This window comes from Oncorhynchus mykiss, chromosome 25 (assembly GCF_057628025.1).
Source record: "Oncorhynchus mykiss isolate SJ-2025 chromosome 25, ASM5762802v1, whole genome shotgun sequence".
Lineage (NCBI taxonomy): Eukaryota > Metazoa > Chordata > Actinopteri > Salmoniformes > Salmonidae > Oncorhynchus > Oncorhynchus mykiss.
In genome coordinates, this window is record NC_143046.1 from 12,015,289 (window position 1) to 12,033,099 (window position 17,811).

General features: G+C 45.5%; 1 protein-coding gene across 2 annotated transcripts in view; it reads right to left on the reverse strand.

Annotated features, from left to right (window-relative positions):
• Positions 1-15,730, reverse strand: part of LOC110504557 (FERM and PDZ domain-containing protein 3) — a 52,077-nt gene extending 36,347 nt beyond the window's left edge. Inside the window, exons 1-5 of one of the 2 annotated variants that reach the window (XM_036969707.2) lie at positions 15,652-15,730; positions 15,017-15,177; positions 14,594-14,696; positions 9,559-9,604; positions 1,952-2,056 (exon numbers count right to left, since the gene is read on the reverse strand). In XM_036969707.2, the coding sequence (XP_036825602.2) occupies positions 1,952-2,056; positions 9,559-9,604; positions 14,594-14,696; positions 15,017-15,177; positions 15,652-15,692 (456 nt within the window). In that variant the 5' untranslated portion in view covers positions 15,693-15,730. Of the gene's footprint in view, positions 1-1,951; positions 2,057-9,558; positions 11,615-14,593; positions 14,697-15,016; positions 15,178-15,651 lie in introns of those variants that run through there. The other variant, XM_090220134.1, reaches the window with a different exon arrangement.
• Between the last annotated feature and the right edge of the window lie 2,081 nt (positions 15,731-17,811).

The window sequence follows — 17,811 nt, forward strand, 5'->3', positions numbered from 1 at the left end:
CCCAAGTAACTCTCCCCAGTATCTCTCCCGTTAGCTCCCAAGTAACTCTCCCCAGTATCTCTCCCAAGTAACTCTCCCCATTATCTCTCCCAGTAGCTCCCAAGTAACTCTCCCCAGTATCTCTCCCATTAGCTCCCAAGTAACTCTCCCCAATATCTCTCCCATTAGCTCCCAAGTAAGTCTCCCCAGTATCTCTCCCGTTAGCTCCCAAGTAACTCTCACCAGTATCTCTCCCGTTAGTTCCCAAGTAACTCTCCCATTGGCTCCCAAGTAACTCTCCCCAGTATCTCTCCCAAGTAACTCTCCCCATTATCTCTCCCGGTAGCTGGTAACAGGCAGCTGGTAATCGTTGCCTCTAATTGGGGATCATATTCAGGAAGCCCTATCTCCCACCTGCTTTGTGGAATAGTGTTTGTGTTAGTGTGTTTGGGCACTACGTCTTCACGTTCTTTGTAAGTTTTGTTGTTTTGTTTCTAGTTTCACTTTGTATTAAAAAGATGTGGAACTCAATGTACGTTGCGCCTTGGTCCGCTCATTTTGAAGTTCGTGACACCCGTTAGCTCCCTAGTTATCTCTCCCGTTAGCTCCTTAGTTATCTCTCCCGTTAGCTCCCTGGTAACTCTCCCGTTAGCTCCCTGGTTATCTCTCCTGTTAGCTTCCTAGTTCTCTCCCATCAGCTCCCCTGTTATCTTTTCCTTTAACAGAATCAAAGGGTGTAGGGGGCAGCATTTTCACTTTGGATGAATTGCGTGCCCATAGTAAACTGCCTCCTACTCTGTCCCAGATGCTAATATAGGCATATTATTATTACTATTGGATAGAAAACACTCTGAAGTTTCTAAAACTGTTTGAATTATGTCTGTGAGTATAACAGAACTAATAGGGCAGGCAAACTTCCAAACAGGAAGTGGAAATTCTGGGGCTGGTTGATTTTCAACTCATCGCCTATTCACATCCAAATAAGATATGGATCTGTTCGCACTTCCTACGCCTTCCACTAGATGTCAACAGTCAGTAGAACGTGCAATGAAGTCTCTAGTGCGATGTGGGACCGGATGGCAGCTATTTGAGTCACTGGTCTGGCAGAATGCCAGTTCCTGGTTACGCGCAGTAGTCATTATATCGCCTTGCGTTCCATTACTCTGTAGACAAAAACGAATTCTCCGGTTGGAACGTTGCCTTTTCAGCAGAATGTTGGGGGGTTCCGTTAGCGGAACCTGTGTCCTAGACAGGTTTAAGCCTAATGTGTTATTCATAAATTGCATAACAGTTGCCAATAGGAACAGTGAGAGGTAAACTCGTTGGCTTACCTGTAGAGCCAACCCCTCTGGGCTTCGAGAAGAGGACTCAGGTCTGCATCCCAAATGGTAATCTATTATCTATATAGTGCACTACTTTTGACCTGGGCCCTATTATAGTGCACTAATGTAGGGAATAGAGTGCCATTTGGGACACTTACTCAGAGCTCCGTGGCAGTAGGAAGAGGGCCTTCACAGCCAAGCAGGGACTTTACATGTCTGCTCTCAGCCAGCCTAACACTGTAACGCTGCTGCTGCAGCTGAATTCAAAATGTGCCCAATGTAACAAACATCTTAGAGGTGCAACCTGTGCTCTACCAGAGAGAGGGGACATCGATCTGGAGGAGAACAATTTATAATCAAAAAGCTGCACTATGTTGGACCCAAGGCTGTTTTGTATGGTGCAGGTAGTCAGCTACCCAAAGAGGAAGAGGATGTTCGGCCATGTTTAATCAGCCAGGAGACAGGCACAGGCCCAGGGTAAAGAGAGAATAAATACAGAACTTTTTAGAGAGAAGTGGGGAAAGAGTGAGTAGTGAGAGAAATTGTGTTAGAGAAAAATGGAGAGTGTGAGAGAGAATTAGACTGAGAAAGCAAGAACGACTGAGAGGGAGACACAAATGGAGAGAGAGAGATAGGAAGAGTATACTTACTGAATCTGGGTCACTGAAGGACACTTGCTCTGAAAAGCGCACTTTGGGCGGGTTAGTTCTCAGATGGGCCTTCTTAGCTGCACTTATGAAGGCTGACTTAGGTGACTGGTAGAGAGAAGAGAAAAGAGGAGAAACAGGTGACTGGAAGAGAGGAAAGAGGTGAAACAGGTGACTGGAAGAGAGGAGAGGAGAAACAGGTGACTGGAAGAGAGGAGAGGAGAAACAGGTGACTGGAAGAGAGGAGAGGAGAAACAGGTGACTGGAAGAGAGGAGAGGAGAAACAGGTGACTGGAAGAGAGGAGAGGAGAAACAGGTGACTGGAAGAGAGGAAAGAGAGGGAGAAACAGGTGACTGGAAGAGAGGGAGAAACAGGTGACTGGAAGAGAGGAAAGAGAGGGAGAAACAGGTGACTGGAAGAGAGGAGAGGAGAAACAGGTGACTGGAAGAGAGGAGAGGAGAAACAGGTGACTGGAAGAGAGGAAAGAGAGGGAGAAACAGGTGACTGGAAGAGAGGAAAGAGAGGGAGAAACAGGTGACTGGAAGAGAGGAGAGGAGAAACAGGTGACTGGAAGAGAGGAGAGGAAAGAGGAGAAACAGGTGACTGGAAGAGAGGAGAGGAAGAGAAACAGGTGACTGGAAGAGAGGAGGGGAAAGAGGAGAAACAGGTGACTGGAAGAGAGGAGAGGAAAGAGGAGGAGAAATAGGTGACTGGAAGAGAGGAGAGGAAAGAGGAGAAACAGGTGACTGGAAGAGAGGAAAGAGGAGAAACAGGTGACTGGAAGAGAGAAAAGAGAGGGAGAAACAACATCGCAGTACATCTCCATAGCTTATAAGACATTTAGGGTTTATTCACTGAATTAATAATAAAATTAAACAAATTAGAAAAGTTTTCATTTGATTTAATGCTTTGAAACCATTTAGTTATGTTTGGCAAAAACGAGATGTAGTTAGATGGTTAAATAATTAGGACGTTTTACATTAACGTTTAATTACATGCCTGGCTGAGCCTGTAAGTCTGTAATTACAAAGGCAACAAAATAACTGATACGTGTTTGTGCACAAAACAGTGCTTTTGAAACAGACTGTTGACGCAAGACATTCTAGCAGTATCCATGTAATCTATAAAGGTGATTTTGTTGAGTAGCACTGCACACTAAAACAAATGAGCCTTCTTTGGGAAGGGTGATGGTTCTATGTGGAACCATACAGACCTAAAGAACCCTTTGAGCCCAATGGCTCTTTGCAGTTCAAAAACGGGTTAGTTCTGCTTTTAGTGATAATTAAAATGTACGCAGTGGAGAAAAGTACTTCAGTAAAAACACTTTAAAGTATTACCTATGTTTTTTTGTGGGGGTGGGGGGGGGGGGGTATCTGTATTTTACTTTACTATATATATTTTTGACAACTTTTACTTCACTACATTCCAAAATATAATAATATAATTTTCACTCCATACATTTTCCCTGAAAACCAAAAGTACTCATTACATTTTGAATGCTTAGCAGGACAGGTTCAATTCACGGTCCAATTCACACCCTTATCAAGAGAACACTAAACAGAGAACATCCTCGGTCATCTCTACTGCCTCTGATCTGGTGGACTCACTAAACAGAGAACATCCCTAGTTATCTCTACTGCCGCTGATCTGGTGGACTCACTAAACAGAGAACATCCTCGGTCATCTCTACTGCCTCTGATCTGGTGGACTAACTAAACAGAGAACATCTCTGATCATCTCTCTGCCTCTGATCTGGTGGACTCACTAAACAGAGAACATCCCAGTCATCTCTGCTACCTCTGATCTGGGTGGACTAACTAAACAGAGAACATCCCTGGTCATCTCTACTGCCTCTGATCTGGTGGACTCACTAAACAGAGAACATCCCTGGTGTCGTTTTGGCTATGCCGGATTAAGTGATATGACATGCTATTCTATAAAATTCTTTCTCCGTTATTAATATTACCTGATTGAGCTAATCATGTAAATGTAATTAACTGGAGAGTCGGAGCACCACAAAATAATATTTACAGAGCTGTTATCTTCCAATAAACTCTTAAAGACCTAGTAATATTTTACATCAATAGCAGTCAATATTAATCGTCACCTTAATTCAGTCTCATCTGAAAGTTGTAAATTATTGGTTATCTTCACAAACCCTGGCTAACAAGTTGAATCAGCAATACAAAATTGGGTTTAATTATTTATTTGCTAAATACCTAACTAATCACACAGAATTACATATACACAGAATTAATTATACCTTATTACAAATTACGTCATAAAGGAAAACGTCCCTAGGGGGCGGAACAGATATGAAAAGGGTCTGGATTGAGTGAAAGAGCGGGAAGACTAAGGGACAAAGGGAGAAGCTGTGCTATCGTAAATACAGTATCTTATGCATTCTAAATTACCGCCCATTTGGAAAAGGAAAATGCAATAAATATTTACTCTGAGCTGCGCTTCGGTAGGTTGGTGGTAGATGGAAGGCCGTGATGCCAAACCGAGTCCTTTGAAGAATGTCTCTGGTGGTCACTTGGATAAGTTGTAGTAACGTCGTTGTGTGGTAGACAGAATACTCTGTCTGTTCTTTCCTAGCCCGCATTTGCAGCTGCTGCTGCTAACTCAACGGCTAGGAAGTATCACTTCTGTAGTGAATAAGAGTTCGAAGTTCATACCATTCGCAGCCAAAGCTCACGCTGAGGTTGGTTTACTTCTGTAGTTGACATGTTAGTCCTTTTAACGCAGAGGCTGCAGACCTCACATACTTGGAACAGGAGGTTACATTTTCGTCAAGGCTTTATATAGTGGAGGGAGAAGGGTGTGTTTGAAAAGTTTTTTAACCCATGTCTCTTCACAGGGGCGGGCCACTGATTGAGCAGAGCCCTAACCTTATGAAAACCCAAATCTCTCATTTAGAAGCTAAAATTACATTTCATCTCTTCACCAATACGTTTATATTCAAACATTTAAATTGAACAACAATTCCATGTGACTCCGATAACTACAATGTGCAGACTTTCCACTGTAGAGTTTATGTCATCCTATCATTGATGAGAATGTCTCAGATGACAACCGAACTGACATCATATTCATTAAGTACCACCGCATATGTTCAATTGGCCGGATAACCAGAATATACAGTGCATTGCGAAAGTATTCGGCCCCCTTGAACTTTGCGACCTTTTGCCACATTTCAGGCTTCAAACATAAAGATATAAAACTGTATTTTTTTGTGAAGAATCAACAACAAGTGGGACACAATCATGAAGTGGAACGACATTTATTGGATATTTCAAACTTTTTTAACAAATCAAAAACTGAAAAATTGGGCGTGCAAAATTATTTTCAAATGTCACATCAGTAGAGGAAAAAGGGGGGAGAGGAAAAAGGGGGGAAGAGGTATTTATGACTGTCACAAACCTACCCCCAGGCCAACGTCATGACACTGGTCATCTCTCTGCCTCTGATCTGGTGGACTCACTACACACAAATGCTTTGTTTGTAAATGATGTCTGAGTGTTTGAGTGTGACTCTGGCTATCCGTAAATAACAAAAACAAGAAAATGGTGCCATCTGGTTTGATTAATATAAGACATTTGAAATGATTTATACTTTTACTTTTGATACTTAAGTATATGTAAAACCAAATAATTTTATGCTTTTACTCAAGTAGTATTTTACTGGGTGACTTTCACTTTTACTGGAGTCATTTTCTATTAAGGTATCTTTACTTTCACCGAAGTATGACAATTCGGTACCCTTCCACCACTGAATGTATGAGCAGCGGCTCATTTGAATATTTGGGGGCGTGCCTACTTGACACAACTGTGGGAAGCATTGGAGTCAACATGGGCCAGCATCCCTGTGGAACACTTTTGACATCCTTCTAGAGTCCATGCCCTGATGAATTGAGGCTGTTCTGAGGGCAAAAGGGGGTTGCACCTCAATATTAGGAAGCCGTTCCTAATGTTTTGTACACTCAGTGTAGAGCGTTTCTATAAAGGTTGCATAAAGAACCATAAAAATAACTATAAAAAAGGGTTCTATATCGCCCCAAAAAGGGTTGTAAAAGGGTTGTAAAAGGGTTGTAAAAGGGTTGTAAAAGGGTTTTTAATGGTTCTTTATAAAGGGTTCTTTAATTAAATGGCCACCGGACTATTTACATTGACCCGCCTCCATTTATTTTGTACACTGCTGCTACTCACTGTTTATTATCTATGCATAGTCACTTCACCCCTACTCACTGTTTATTATCTATGCATAGTCACTTCACCCCTACTCACTGTTTATTATCTATGCATAGTCACTTCACCCCTACTCACTGTTTATTATCTATGCATAGTCACTTCACCCCTACTCACGGTTTATTATCTATGCATAGTCACTTCACCCCTACTCACTGTTTATTATCTATGCATAGTCACTTCACCCCTACTCACTGTTTATTATCTATGCATAGTCACTTCACCCCTACTCACTGTTTATTATCTATGCATAGTCATTTCACCGGTCCCTACAAATTACCTACATGTACAAATGACCTCTAACATATACCTCTACACACTGACTTGGTACCGGTACCTCCTGTATATAGCTTCCACACTGACTCGGTACCGGTACCTCCTGTATATAGCCTCCACACTGACTTGGTACCGGTACCTCCTGTATATAGCTTCCACACTGACTCGGTACCGGTACCTCCAGTATAAAGCCACACTGACTCGGTACCGGTATCGCCTGTATAAAGCCTCCACACTGACTCGGTACCGGTACCTCCTGTATAAAGCCTCCACACTGACTCGGTACCGGTACCTCCTGTATAAAGCCTCCACACTGACTCGGTACCGGTACCTCCTGTATAAAGCCTCCACACTGACTCGGTACCGGTACTTCCTGTATATAGCCTCCACACTGACTCGGTACCGGTATCTCCTGTATAAAGCCTCCACACTGACTCGGTACCGGTACTTCCTGTATATAGCCTCCACATTGACTCTGTACCGGTACCTCCTGTGTATAGTCTCCACATTGACTCTGTACCGGTACCCCCTGTATATAGCCTCCACACTGACTCGGTACCGGCACCTCCTGTATAAAGCCTCCACACTGACTCGGTACCGGTACCGCCTGTATAAAGCCTCCACACTGACTCGGTACCGGTGCCCCCTGTATAAAGCCTCCACACTGACTCGGTACCGGTACCTCCTGTATAAAGCCTCCACATTGACTCGGTACCGGTACCTCCAGTATAAAGCCTCCACACTGACTCGGTACCGGTATCGCCTGTATAAAGCCTCCACACTGACTCGGTACCGGTACCTCCTGTATAAAGCCTCCACACTGACTCGGTACCGGTACCTCCTGTATAAAGCCTCCACACTGACTCGGTACCGGTACTTCCTGTATATAGCCTCCACACTGACTCGGTACTGGTATCTCCTGTATAAAGCCTCCACACTGACTCGGTACCGGTACTTCCTGTATATAGCCTCCACATTGACTCTGTACCGGTACCTCCTGTGTATAGTCTCCACATTGACTCTGTACCGGTACCCCCTGTATATAGCCTCCACACTGACTCGGTACCGGCACCTCCTGTATAAAGCCTCCACATTGACTCGGTACCGGTACCTCCTGTATAAAGCCTCCACACTGACTCGGTACCGGTACCTCCTGCATAAAGCCTCCACACTGACTCGGTATCGGTACCTCCTGTATAAAGCCTCCACATTGACTCGGTACCGGCACCTCCTGTATAAAGCCTCCACATTGACTCTGTACTGGTACCCCCTGTATATAGCCTCCACATTGACTCGGTATCGGTACCCCCTGTATATACCCTCCACATTGACTCGGTACCGGCACCTCCTGTATAAAGCCTCCACATTGACTCTGTACTGGTACCCCCTGTATATAGCCTCCACATTGACTCGGTATCGGTACCCCCTGTATATACCCTCCACATTGACTCGGTACCGGCACCTCCTGTATATAGCCTCCACATTGACTCTGTACTGGTACCCCCTGTATATAGCCTCCACATTGACTCGGTATCGGTACCCCCTGTATACAGCCTCCACATTGACTTGGTACCGGCACCTCCTGTATATAGCCTCGTATAATATAATTTTTTCTTTAGTTTATTTGGTAAATATTTTCTTAACTCTTCTTGAAGTGCACTGTTCGTTAAGGGCTCGTAAGTAAGCATTTCATGGTAAGGTCTACACTTGTTGTATTCGGCGCATGTGACAAATAAAATTTGATTTGATTTATAGCACCATACAGGTTCCATGTAGAACCTTGAACCAAGTAGAACCTAGAACCTCAAAAAAAACTTTTCATACAGCACCAAAAAGGGTTCAGCTATGGTCACAAGACAAATAACACCTATTTGGCACTGTATAGAACCATTTGTTTTTAGTGTGTTTGAAGAGTACTTACTGACAATCACACGACACACAGTAAAAATAGGGAGGGAGAGAATGAAGGAGAGAGAGAATGAAGGAGAGAGATAATGTGGGAAAGAGATAATGATGGAGAGAGAGAATGAGGGAGAGAGAATGAGAGAGAGAGATAATGAGAGATATTGAGAGAGCGAGAGGAGAGAGAGAATGAGGTTAGAGAGAATGAGGGAAAGAGAGAAGGACGGAGAGAGAGAATGAGAGAATGAGTGAGAGAGCGAATGAGAGAGAGAGAGAATAAGAGGGAGGCAGAGAGAGAGTGGGAGGCAGAGAAAGAGAGGGAGGCAGAGAGAGTGAGGGAGGCAGAGAGAGAGATGGAGAGCAGTGAGAGAGGGAGGCAGATAGAGAGGGAGAGCAGAGAGAGGGGGCAGAGAGAGAGTGGGCAGAGAGAGAGGGAGAGAGAAAGGGGGCAGAGAGAGAGGGAGGCAGAGAGAGGGAGAGAGAGGGGGCAGAGAGAGAGGGAGGCAGAGAGAGGGAGAGAGAGGGGGCAGAGAGTGAGGGAGGCAGAGAGAGAGGGGGCAGAGAGAGAAGGAGGCAGAGAGAGAGGGAGGCAGAGAGAGAGGGAGGCAGAAAGAGAGGGAGAGCAGAGAGAGACGGAGGCAGAGAGAGAGGGAGGCAGAGAGAGAGGGAGAGCAGAGAGAGACGGAGGCAGAGAGAGAGGGAGGAAGAGAGAGAGGGAGAGCAGAGAGAGAGAGGGAGAGCAGAGAGAGACGGCGGCAGAGAGAGAGGGAGGAAGAGAGAGAGGGAGAGCAGAGAGAGACGGAGGCAGAGAGAGAGGGAGAGCAGAGAGAGAGGGAGAGCAGAGAGAGACGGAGGCAGAGAGAGACGGAGGCAGCGAGAGAGGGAGAGCAGAGAGAGACGGAGAGCAGAGAGAGACGGAGGCAGAGAGAGAGGGAGGAAGAGAGAGAGGGAGAGCAGAGAGAGACGGAGGCAGAGAGAGAGGGAGGAAGAGAGAGAGGGGGCAGAGAGAGATGAGGCAGAGAGAGAGGGAGGCAGAAAGAGAGGGAGAGCAGAGAGAGACGGAGGCAGAGAGAGACGGAGGCAGAGAGAACAGGAGAAATGGAGGGATAAAGAGATAGAGATAGAGCTTGAGAATGTCAAGGAGACGATGAGAGAAACATTGAGCGGGAGCTGTGTATTGTTACCTGGTGAGGCTGCAGCACGGTGAGAACTATGGAGTCTTTGCAGCATCTATAGAGAGGACAGGCAGCAGACACGAGAGGAGAGAGCAGTGTGGAGTGGGTTAGGTAACACTAGAGCTGTGGCTTTGGAAGAAACGGTAGTGTTTTTACCTGCAAAACCTCCTCTCTGTTCTCTATGATTCAATGACTCATCTGTCTCATTGTGTTTCCATGGAACACGAGGCTTAGAGACAGACTATTTCCCCATGACTTTAGCCTTCAAACTCACAGAACTATTCCCGCTGTACTGCTGCTGCATTTAATGCAAATATTCTGCTCTTAATGTGTTGTGTGAGTTCACACATTGAATGAGCTAAGAACAACATTTCCTCCAAAGATTCGTCCTGTCTTAGACTCATATCAGGTGTAGGTTTTAGACTCACATCAGGTGTAGGTTCTAGACTCACATCAGGTGTAGGTTCTAGACTCACATCAGGTGTAAGTCCTAGACTCACATCAGGTGGCGGTCCTAGACTCACATCAGGTGTAGGTTCTAGACTCACATCAGGTGTAGGTCCTAGACTCACATCAGGTGTAGCTTATAGACTCACATCAGGTGTAGGTCATAGACTCACATCAGGTGTAGGTTCTAGACTCACATCAGGTGTATGTCCTAGACTCACATCAGGTGTAGGGTATAGACTCACATCAGGTGTAGGTTATAGACTCACATCAGGTGTAGGTTCTAGACTCACATCAGGTGTATGTCCAAGACTCACATCAGGTGTAGGTCCTATACTCACATCAGGTGTAGGTTCTAGACTCACAACAGGTGTAGGTTCTAGACTCACATCAGGAGTAGGTCCTAGACTCACATCAGGTGTAGGTTCTATACTCACATCAGGTGTAGGTCATAGACTCACATCAGGTGTAGGTTCAAGACTCACATCAGGTGTAGGTCCTAGACTCACATCAGGTGTAGGTAATAGACTCACATCAGGTGTAGGTTATAGACTCACATCAGGTGTAGGTTCTAGACTCACATCAGGTGTAGGTTCTAGACTCACATCAGGTGTAGGTCCTAGACTCACATCAGGTGGCGGTCCTAGACTCACATCAGGTGTATGTTCTAGACTCACATCAGGTGTATGTCCAAGACTCACATCAGGTGTAGGTTATAGACTCACATCAGGTGTAGGTTATAGACTCACATCAGGTGTAGGTTATAGACTCACATCAGGTGTAGGTCCTAGACTCACATCAGGTGTAGGTTATAGACTCACATCAGGTGTAGGTTATAGACTCACATCAGGTGTAGGTTATAGACTCACATCAGGTGTAGGTCCTAGACTCACATTAGGTGTAGGTTCTAGACCAGTGGTTCTTAACCTTGTTGGAGGTACTGAACCCCACCAGTTTCATATGCGCATTCACCGAACCCTTGAAAAAAAAAATCTAATTCAAAACATAGGTATATATTTGACTGGTGCACAAAATGAACCGTGCATCAACATCACTGTGTTCAAAGAACAAAATCATCAAAACATTTTCACACAAAAACAAAAACATAATAATGAATATTTACTGCAAATCAGTGTGACTTCTGCTGTTGCCTTTCAGAGACCAGTTCAGAAATGTGCGGCTTCACCTTGGCAAGTGCCACTCTCATGTCATTTTCGCAACAAAGTCTGTTCCTTTTCTTCGTTTTTATGTCCAGCATCCTCGAAAAGGATTGCTCGCAAAGATATGTTGTAACAAACGGTATGAAAATCTCCAGAGCTTTCTTAGCAATAACAGGGTACGTTACCATTTGTTGACACCAAAACGTTGAAAGCGTTGTTGTTCTGAAGAGTCGCTGTTGAACCTGGCTCTGCTAAATTTCAATGATTTCATCGAGGTATTCATCATTGACATCTGTTGTCTCAACACTAAACGTGAACGGCTGTCTCACCCATGCTGGACATGACTCTCTTGTAGGGAAGTATCCGTCGAGAGACTTTGCAAGCTCATCTAAGTGCGTGGCAATTGCTTGCTTCAGTTCCGCGGGTACAGAAATGTCTCCGATTCCAGATACATCTTCGATCTTACTTACACAGTCGTCCAGCAGGGGAAAGTTTGCGAAGTTATTGTTCTCTGTTCGTAGTTTCCATAACGGTAGCTTTTTTTGAAAAGCCTTCAGGTTTTCCTCCGCTTCGATGATGTTGACTCCACCGCCCTGCATATTTTGATTGAGATGATTGAGAGCTGCGAAGATATCGGCCATGTACGCTAAAATGAGAATGAACTCAGAATTTTTGAAGCAATCTGCATGACAATGTTGGTGCTCTTGCAAAAACAGGGCTAATTCCACACGCACGGCAAAAACACGATTCAGCACCTGTCCCCGGGATAACCACCTAACGTTAGAATGGTACAGAAGTACTTCGAATTCAGAGCCCATTTCTTTACACAGCTCACTGAAGACACTAGTTCGCACATAGTTAACGCATTCTACTACAATTTTTAATACTTCTGCCAGTTTTGGAGGCAAGGTTTTTGTTGCCAACGCATGCCTGTGCAGAATACAATGCGTAACAATGATGTGTGGTGCATCGGCTTTCACTAGCGCACCAAAACCAGACTTTCTTCCCAGCATCCCACGAAAGATTGTTGTCTTTGAAGAAGTCATCCACAAGTTTCTTCACATCGGCTGCCTTAGTTGTTGTTGTAAGAGGCTTACAAAATAAAAATCTTCCTTTATCACGGCGTCTTTCACATAGAGCACGAATACAGCAAGCTGGCTTAGATTCGAAACGTCTGTGGTCTCGTCGAGTTGAAGGCTGAATTTTACCGGGCTTGAAATCAGATCTGCAACTACTTGAGCCAAGATGTCTTTGCTCATGTCCTCTATTCTGTCGCCGATGGTGTCATTTGAAAGAGGAATTTGGGATTTGGGACTTAACTTCAGCCTCTTTTCCCAGCATGATATTCGCCATCTTCAACACAGCTGGTTTTATGAGTGTTTCACCAATGGTGTGTGGTTTGCCCTGCTTTGCGATCAGGTAAGCAACTTCGTACGATGCTGTGAGGATCGGTTTGTTGATGGGTACAAAGCCGAGAACAGGCAGAGTAGCCTTTTCATCGAATCTGGCTCTCTTCACCTTGAATTCAGCTAGCATTGTGTTCTTGTATTTTCCATCTCCATGCAGCTTAAGGAAGTGTTTTCTTAGTTTTGCCGGTGCTAGACTAGAATTGCTCAACTTGGCATTGCATATCATGCAGTTAGGACACTGACTCCCATCACTTTCCGTTATACATGTAAATCCATATTGTACATATTCGTCCGACCACTTTCCTTTTTTGCTTGACATAGTAAGTATGAAGGGATTAAAATATTAAGAAAGAAATCACAAGACGTACCATCACGACAGTCACAAGTCGACTACTGAGCGCACCAAATTCCCTGCAGCACAGATAGGCCAAGCGATGTAGCGTGATCACCTGCAGCCAATGATGGCCAAGCGGAGCGTGTCATCACGAATCATATGAATCGGATGTGTGTCTTGACCTCCGACCGAACCCCTGAGACTGACTCACCGAACCCCTGGGGTTCGATCGAACCCAGGTTAAGAACCACTGTTCTAGACTCACATCAGGTGTAGGTTATAGACTCACATCAGGTGTAGGTTATAGACTCACATCAGGTGTAGGTCCTAGACTCACATCAGGGTAGGTTCTAGACTCACATCAGGAGTAGGTCCTAGACTCACATCAGGTGTAGGTTCTATACTCACATCAGGTGTAGGTTATAGACTCACATCAGGTGTAGGTTCTATACTCACATCAGGTGTAGGTTATAGACTCACATCAGGTGTAGGTTCTAGACCCACATCAGGTGTAGGTCCTAAACCCACATCAGGTGTAGGTTATAGACTCACATCAGTTGTAGGTCCTAGACTCACATCAGGTGTAGATCCTAGACTCACATAATGTTTAGGTTCTAGACTCACATCAGGTGTAGGTCCTAGACTCACATCAGGGTAGGTTCTAGACTCACATCAGGAGTAGGTCCTAGACTCACATCAGGTGTAGGTTCTATACTCACATCAGGTGTAGGTCCTAAACCCACATCAGGTGTAGGTTATAGACTCACATCAGTTGTAGGTCATAGACTCACATCAGGTGTAGGTTCTAGACTCACATCAGGTGTAGGTTATAGACTCACATCAGTTGTAGGTCATAGACTCACATCAGGTGTAGGTTCTAGACTCACATCAGGTGTAGGTCCTAGACCCACATCAGGTGTAGGTTATAGACTCACATCAGGTGTAGGTCATAGACCCACATCAGGTGTAGGTCATAGACTCACATCGGGTGTAGGTTACAGACTCACATCAGGTGTAGGTCCTAGACTCACATCAGGTGTAGGTCATAGACTCACATCAGGTGTAGGTCCTAGACCCAGATCAGGTGTAGGTTCTAGACTCACATCAGGTGTAGGTTACAGACTCACATCAGGTGTAGGTCCTAGACTCACATCAGGTGTAGGTCCTAGACCCACATCAGGTGTAGGTTATAGACTCACATCAGGTGTAGGTTCTAGACTCACATCAGGTGTAGGTTCTAGACTCACATCGGGTGTAGGTTCTAGACTCACATCAGGTGTAGGTTCTAGACTCACATCAGGTGTAGGTCCTAGACTCACATCAGGTGTAGGTCATAGACTCACATCAGGTGTAGATCCTAGACCCACATCAGGTGTAGGTTACAGACTCACATCAGGTGTAGGTTATAGACTCACATCAGGTGTAGGTCATAGACTCACATCAGGTGTAGGTCATAGACCAACATCAGGTATAGGTTAAAGACTCACATCAGGTGTCGGTCATAGACTCACATCAGGTGTAGGTTATAGATGAACAACAACCTAGAGACACATAGCATTGGATTCTTCTCCTCCACTCATTCCTTACCCCCCCAACCCCTCGCTCTACCGTCCTCGCCAAACCAACCACCCCTCGACCTCCCCCATCCTCCCCCCTCCTTCCACCCTCCTCTGTGGTGATATAAAGGATGTTACCTTACAAGGTCTATGACTCTCTCCCGGGAAGCCTCGCTCACCACCTCCTCATTGATGGCCAGGATCTGGTCTCCAGGGAGAAGCTTGCCGATGGACGGGCCGTCTGGGACAGCACGCACACACACACGCACACACACACACACACACACACACACACACACACACACACACACACACACACGCACACACGCACGCACGCACCCACGCACGCACGCACACACACGCGCACGCACGCACACACGCACACACGCACACACGCACACACGCACACACACACACACACACATGCAGAGGGACACTTAGTCTATGTGTAACAGACGGACATACAGTAGTAGACATCAAACTGAAAACACTCACATCGTCTCTCCATCTATCTCTCACTCTATCGGTCTCGCTCACACACACACACAGATCCCTGCCTACCTGCAGAGACAGAGCGTACGATGACTGGTCTCTGGCTGCCTGCTATGAATCCGAAGCCTTGGCTGGGGTGGCGCTGAATGCAGACCTGTCGAGCTGAAGCTGGGCCAGGAGTCAGGCTACCACTGTCCATACCATCCTGGCTCTCTTCTAACATCGCAGGGCTGCACCGGGAACACACACACACACACACACACACACATACACATACACATACACATACACATACACATACACATACACACATACACATACACATACACACACACACACACACACACACACACACACACACACACACACACACACACACACACACACACACACACACACACACACACACACACATATATATAGGGTGTACATGGGGTAGGAAATGTCCTATGTAATGTGTATATGGGGTAGGAAATGTCCTATGTAGGGTGTATATGGGGTAGTAAATGTCCTATGTAGGGTGTATATGGGGTAGGAAATGTCCTATGTAATGTGTATATGGGGTAGGAAATGTCCTATGTAGGGTGTATATGGGGTAGGAAATGTCCTATGTAGGGTGTATATGTGGTAGGAAATGTCCTATGAAATGTCCTATGAGAAATAATGTGTTTGTGTGCCCTACATAGGGAGGAAGTGTAGTGTACCTGTCACATGTGTTTGTGTGTCCATCCTGGACCTTGGCCATCCCCTGAGAGGAGGGAGGAGCATGGGGTGGGGTCTCACAGCATGGAGATCGCTCTGATTCTCAATCATTCACCTGAGAGGAGAGAGGATGGACGGAGAGGGAGAGTAGGGAGAGGGGGGGGGGGGGGGGGGGATGGGGAAAGAAGGATGAAGGGAGGAGGGATGGGGAAAGAAGGATGAAGGGAGGAGGGATGGGGGGGTAGGGCATTATATACGAGATGAAGGGGGGAGAAAGAAGTACAATTATAGATTGACTTAGGAGCGATCAGAACACTGATGCAAATTCCAACAGAGCCTTTAATATTTAATGCACTCTACATGCTGCAGAGTAAAATACTGAGATGGTATAAGCCAGGGGTATTCAACTCTGACCCCACGAGGTCCAGAACCCGCTGCTTTTTTGTTCTACCTGATAATTCATTACATCCACCTGGTGACCCAGGTCTAAATCAGTGCCTGATTAGAGGGGAATCACCCACCTGGTGTCCCAGGTCTAAATCAGTGCCTGATTAGAGGGGAATCACCCACCTGGTGTCCCAGGTCTAAATCAGTGCCTGATTAGAGGGGAATCACCCACCTGGTGACCCAGGTCTAAATCAGTGCCTGATTAGAGGGGAATCACCCACCTGGTGTCCCAGGTCTAAATCAGTGCCTGATTAGAGGGGAATCACCCACCTGGTGTCCCAGGTCTAAATCAGTGCCTGATTAGAGGGGAATCACCCACCTGGTGTCCCAGGTCTAAATCAGTGCCTGATTAGAGGGGAATCACCCACCTGGTGTCCCAGGTCTAAATCAGTGCCTGATTAGAGGGGAATCACCCACCTGGTGTCCCAGGTCTAAATCAGTGCCTGATTAGAGGGGAATCACCCACCTGGTGTCCCAGGTCTAAATCAGTCCCTGACTAGAGGGGAACAATAAAAAAAAGCAGTGGAACTGGCTTGGAGGTCCAGAGTTCAGTTTGAGGGGTATAATCTAGGCTATTTGTTGTTATGAAACCATCATCCATTTTATTTCAAGCACAATTTGGAGTCCGGCCACAGAACAGCATGGCTTCTACACAGGGGCAAGAATGACTATTGTGAAGTTGAAAGATGCAATTTCACAGAACACACAAACGTTTGCCTGCGTCTCAAATGGCTCCCTATTCCCATAGGGCTCTGGTCAAAAGTAGTACACTACATTGGGAATAGGGTGCAATTAGAGACACAACCTCAGTCTCAGTCACAGTCTTCAAAACACACATCTCCAACACACTCAACATATTGTGTTGTAGTTTCTTCCAAAGCTACTGACTCCAGATATAAAAACCCAGGTGGTAACAGAAGAAGAAGAAGAGTGAAAGAGGATCTGGGGATCTGAACAGAGAGATGGAGTGTTTATGTACTGCAGGCCTTATTAAATATATCTCTCAGAAAGCAAAACACTTCAAATCTGCGTAAGGCAGGACATCTGACTGAACCTTGCATCTGATGGCTCTGGTGATGAAGAGGCAGCTGAAGTCAACAACAACAACAACAACAACAACAGTCAAAGACTGGGCTCATGTCAAACAACACATTCTCATTTTCAGATGCCTGCGTGGGAGTTAGCGGTAGAGGGAGGGAGATAGAAAGAGGGTACAGGGTTGGAGAGAGATAGAAAGAGGGTACAGAGATGGAGAGAGATAGAAAGAGGATACTGGGTTGGAGAGAGAAAGAAAGAGGATACAGAGATGGAGAGAGATAGAAAGAGGATACAGGGTTGGAGAGAGATAGAAAGAGGATACAGAGATGGAGAGAGATAGAAAGAGGACACAGAGATGGAGAGAGATAGAAAGAGGATACAAAGATGGAGAGAGGTAGAAAGAGGATACAGAGATGGAGAGATAGAAAGAGGGTACAGAGATGGAGAGAGATAGAAAGAGGATATAGAGATGGAGAGAGATAGAAAGAGGATACAGAGATGGAGAGAGATAGAAAGAGGATACAGAGATGGAGAGAGATAGAAAGAGGATACAGAGATGGAGAGAGATAGAAAGAGGATATACAGAGATGGAGAGAGATAGAAATAGGATACACAGAGATGGAGAGAGATAGAAAGAGGATACACAGAGATGGAGAGAGATAGAAAGAGGATACAGA